At 31.2% G+C, this 2,529-nt stretch overlaps 1 protein-coding gene across 1 annotated transcript; it reads right to left on the bottom strand.

The window, feature by feature from the left end:
• Positions 1-507: 507 nt before the first annotated feature.
• LOC114190871 (oleosin 1-like) lies at positions 508-1,117 on the bottom strand. The gene has a single exon (XM_028079935.1). The coding sequence runs from the start codon at positions 1,080-1,082 to the stop codon at positions 666-668; it is 417 nt and encodes a 138-aa protein (XP_027935736.1). The 5' UTR covers positions 1,083-1,117; the 3' UTR covers positions 508-665.
• Between the last annotated feature and the right edge of the window lie 1,412 nt (positions 1,118-2,529).

Raw genomic sequence — 2,529 nt, forward strand, 5'->3', positions numbered from 1 at the left:
AGGAGGTGTCTGGGACTTGGTGGAAAAAGAATAATGGTGTAGTGCAGGGCTTAAAAAGAGGTAGAATAATGGTGTAGTGTATGTGTAGGGCTTAAAAGAGGTAGAATGATGGTATGCTGTAGGACTTAAAAAGACGTAGACAATATCATTAATGTGGGAGAAAAATAAGGTAATTACTTTCAGTTTCCCATTAAATTTCTTCTCCATCCTATCAAAATATCAAAATGTTTTCCGTCTTAAATGTTTTGTTTTTCCATCATGGCAAATGTTTTCCATAGAAGAAGTAAATATTTACTTTCAGGAAGAAGCTCACTTTGACAGCACTTAATTTCCACTTTCTATCCACTTTGAAAAGTCAACTATTTATCATTTTCCTTTTTATTTAGGGAGTTTATTGAGCACATTTATGGAGATTTTCTTTTTCCTAATTACAATATAAATTATTCTTGGCAGACAAACATAAAAAAAATTAGAAAAAAAAAGCAGAGAGAATCATAAAATCCGATATTAACTAATAAAAAAAATGCAAAATGCAAATAGATCCTTCTTAATATAGTGGCACTGAAAACACATTACAGCAGCAAAAGTAAGTGATGTTGAGAAAAGCCAAGGCACATAAACAGAAGGAAATTTAAGTTTGTTTATTGATTGACTAAGAAGGGTGATTAAGAAGCCAGAGCCCCACCACTGATCTGGTGGTGACCATAGTCCTTGATCTCCCGAGCCTTGTTGAAGAGCATGTGACGAGCAGTGTCCAATTGATGAGCACCAGGTAGGTGCTTCCCACTCACATATCTGTAGATCCAAGCCAACACGGTCATAGCCATCACACCCAACCCACCGGAGACCAAGAATCCTATGCTCAGAACACCCACACCCATAACTGCAGGAACCAAAACAGGACTGAAAATCACAAACAGTGGAGTCACAGCGGTGAGACAAATGACAGTGCCGGTCAAGACTAAGGCCCCAAGTACAAGGAGGGAGCCACCGGCGGTGACGGCGGTGCCTGCCTTCGCCACCTGGGTGCAGAGGCTTTGTTGGTATGGAATATCACTGTAGCGAAATGATGGTTGTGCCATTGTGAGAAAAGTTAAGGGTTATAGCGGTGAGTGCATGCATGAAATGGTGTTATATATGGATTATAGAGTGAGTGGAGGGTTCGGTGGCAGCACGGGAAGAATGGTGTGGCACGTGTTGAAGAGCTTCTCATGCATGGCTTGCATGCAAAACCATGTGTTCCTTTTATGACACGTTAGGTCTTTCCTATATGACTTTTTGTGTCTGACAGAGTTTCGGGTTTCATAAGAATCCAATGCAAGGTTGTTCTACTCTAGGCAGTGAAAACACCAAATGTACTGAAATCACTTCTATATACCAAGATAAAAGTTCTTCTCTCTAACAATTTATAACAGACCATACAGTTGCCCTAATTATGCACTATATCAGTCAGATGTGTGCATGTTATTTGTTACATCAAAATAAAAAATAATCTCTTCTTTCATGGAATCACATGAATATAAAATACATAATCAAATTTAGGACTCCAGTGTATATTCATAAATATTCTAAACAAAATATTTTATTACTCAACGTATTTATTAAAAAAAAAATAAAACTCTTTCAAAATATATATAACTATTATTTATAATACAACCAAAAAATTAATAGTAAAAGCACTCAAATTAATTGTTTATTTTTATAGTAATTATTTATTTCTTTTATTTATTTATTTATTATTCAGTTTGTGTTTGACAAATATTCAGCTCAAAACAACAAAAATAATTAAAAAAAAAAAGAAAGTAAGAGAAATGGAAATGCATAACTAAAATAGCTCTAATGCTATAGAGGATGAGTTTTATTAGGTTTCTTTCAAGAGATGTAAATGCTTATGTTTATTTGATATGCATGATTATTCAATAATAGAAATAAAAGAAAATAACTTAGTCATTTAAAACAAGTCTATATTAAAATAGTAACTAGTCTCTTCTTTATTATTGCTACTCCCAATGAATAAAATCACTGACATCATCATTATTGTCATAGTTAGTCACTTTATATTCAAATTTTAGAATTAAAATTGCATGAATCTATTTTGCAAGTTTAATCTATGGTCTTTTCTTAGGAATAATTAGGACTAAGAGAAAGACATATTAATTTAATCTGAGTCTGTTATCAACTATGTAAATATTTTGCCTTATATATGAGTTAGACAACTCAATATGCTTCTTATATATATATATTTTCTGATAAAAAAAATCATGACTTTAAGATTGATGAATATTCATAAAAATATTTTTTTATTCTTTTATTCATAAGTTATAAATTGTGTATATATGAACATGTGTTGTGATGATAAAAATTAAAATTTATTTAAAATTTAATTATTATAATAAATTAAATAAAAATTTATGTGATAATAAAAATAAAAATTTAATTATTATAATAAATTAAATAAAAAATATTACTAATTCACACACACTTTTGATTTTTTTTATCCAAAATAGGTGAGTGTCTTCTAAAAGAGTG

Source organism: Vigna unguiculata, chromosome 7 (genome assembly GCF_004118075.2).
Source record: "Vigna unguiculata cultivar IT97K-499-35 chromosome 7, ASM411807v1, whole genome shotgun sequence".
In the NCBI taxonomy this organism is placed as follows: domain Eukaryota; kingdom Viridiplantae; phylum Streptophyta; class Magnoliopsida; order Fabales; family Fabaceae; genus Vigna; species Vigna unguiculata.